This window comes from Cupressus sempervirens, chromosome 5 (assembly GCF_028749045.1).
Source record: "Cupressus sempervirens isolate cs-2001-9-10 chromosome 5, ASM2874904v1, whole genome shotgun sequence".
In the NCBI taxonomy this organism is placed as follows: Eukaryota; Viridiplantae; Streptophyta; class Pinopsida; order Cupressales; family Cupressaceae; genus Cupressus; species Cupressus sempervirens.
In genome coordinates this window covers 64567902-64570172 of record NC_143122.1, presented here as the reverse complement: position 1 = coordinate 64570172, position 2271 = coordinate 64567902, and the positions used below count along the sequence as shown (strand labels likewise).

Sequence of the window (2271 nt, the reverse complement as noted above, 5' to 3'; positions counted from 1 at the left end):
ATCAGAGATCCCCCTTGTTCTAAATCACTATTAAGGAAATGATGAAAATCAAAGTGGTCCCTATTATATCTAACAACCCAAATATTCTTCCATTCCCCCTCTTCCTTGTGCCATCTTCATAATAATTTAGCCAATAAGAATTCATTCATTGTGGTAATCCTTTGCAAGCCAAGCCCTCCCTTCCCCCAGGGCATACAAACATTTTCCCAAGCAATCAGAGGGAGTCTTTTTTTAGTCTCCATACCAGTCCACAAGAAAGTCTTCTAAATTTTCTCAATAGCAAGAGCAAACTTTCTTGGAATTTTGAAACCACTCAAAGCATAAAATGGAACACTTTGTAGGATAGACTTCAAAACAATAACCTTACCAGCCTGACTAAGGAGAGAACCTTTCCAACCAGCAAGTTTCAAGTGGATTTTACCAATGAGTGAGTTCCAAAAGCTATCAGGAGGGGCTAAACCCAAAGATAAACCCAGATAGGTTCCAAGCAAAGAACCACTCTCACAGCCAATAATCTTTTTGATCTTATTTTGTCTTGCCTCACTAACATTAATAAAGTAGATCACACTTTTGCTCCAGTTAATGATTTGACCAGTGGCCATCCCATAGTCACCCAAAGCCCTCTTAATGTTCCTAGCATTTCTCACCAAAGCCTCCCCCATAACAATAGAATCATCTAAAAATTGTTGATGAGAGTAAACTAGAGCAGAAGATGAGGGATTAAGGCCCACAAAGTCCCCTTTCACCACCATATTATCTGCAAATCTCCCCAAGTATTTAGCCAGAATAACAAAAAGAATAGGAGAGATCAGGTCCCCTTGTCTAAGACCCCTAGAAGCCTTAAAGAAAGAGGTAGGGGGACCATTAACAAGCACTGAGAAGGAGGCCGACAAAACTAACATGAAGATAAGGTTATGAAATCTCTTATTAAAGCCAAATGCTTCCAATCCACGAAGGAGGAAATTCCAGTCCACTCTGTCATAAGCTTTTGAAATATCAAGCTTAAGAAGAAACCCTTCCTTCTTCAACACTGCAAGAGAATGAATATTTTCATGAACTGAAATAATGGAATCCAAGATCTGTCTACCAAGAACAAACCCATTTTTCTTCCTTGAGATGATAGTCGGAAGAAGGGATAGAATTCTAAGAGTAAGAACTTTAGAAATAATCTTATAAAAAGAATTACACAAGCTAATAGGCCTAAAGTGATTCAATCTATCAGCACCTGGCTTCTTTAGAATAAGGGCAATAAAGTTTCCTTTTAACTCTCTAAAGATGTTTCTAGTACCAAAAAATCCCTTCACACCATTACAAATATTAACACCAATGATATTCCAATATTTATGAAAGAACAAAAAAGGAAACCCATTAGGACTAGGGGCTTTGTCACCCTCGAAAGAGAAAACAGCCTTAGAAATCTCATTCATAGAAGGAATGGAACTGAGGGACAAATTTTGAGCCTCAAATATACAAGTTGGAATGCTCTCCAGAAACATATTTTGCTTATCCAAATTCAAATTGGGTTGGGTCACCTTGAAGCAGTCTGGTAAAGAACTCCACAGCCTCCCTTTTGATAATCTCTTCATTATCAGTCAAACCTTTATCCATATTAAGTCTGAAAATTATGTTAGCCATCCTATGCTTTAAAGCAGTCAAATGAAAGAACTTAGTATTTCAGTCACCTTCCTTCAAAAAGACCTTTCAAATGTTAACCCTTGGATGACATGGTAATATTTTTCTTATTTGAGTTTGTCCTACATGTTTTTTTGAAAGATTTTTGTAAGTCAAATGAATAAAGAATATTGAAGGGTATAAAGGAAAGTTTTATTTTGTATGGGAGCATGGACAACAATGGGATATGATGCTATGGTGATGGTTTTTTAATGATACTATGATATATGCAATATTTGATGTCGGATTAGATCATATGCAAGCTTTGTTGAAGACTAATCAGGCATTGTAATGTCAAGTATAGTCACTTTCTATTGTAATACTTCCATTATAATTGGGAAGTGAATCCATAAGCTAGATTTAACATTAATTCTTGAGCTTCTGTGTTCTTATTTTGCTATCAACTCCTAACAAGGTTTGAGATCTAAAAGGTCTAGTCCTCTAACAAGGAATAGTTTACTAAATGATATGTAACGACTCCGAACAAGGTCAGACCTCTTAACAAAGAACCTTCATATTAGTGCATAGTTGTGGCTACCATCCCCACTAAGGTTTTCCCTTGGCTAGAGTTTCCCCAAAAATAAATCATGGTGTCATGAG

The 2271-nt window shown here is 36.6% G+C and overlaps 1 protein-coding gene across 1 annotated transcript; it reads right to left on the bottom strand.

The window, feature by feature from the left end:
• Positions 1 to 263: 263 nt before the first annotated feature.
• On the bottom strand, positions 264 to 1608 carry LOC149554561 (uncharacterized). Its single transcript, XM_089828918.1, has 2 exons — positions 1533 to 1608; positions 264 to 757 (listed from the first exon to the last, which is right to left on the bottom strand). Exons 1-2 carry the CDS (start codon positions 1606 to 1608, stop codon positions 264 to 266), a joined length of 570 nt encoding a protein of 189 aa, XP_089685044.1.
• Positions 1609 to 2271: the final 663 nt, after the last annotated feature.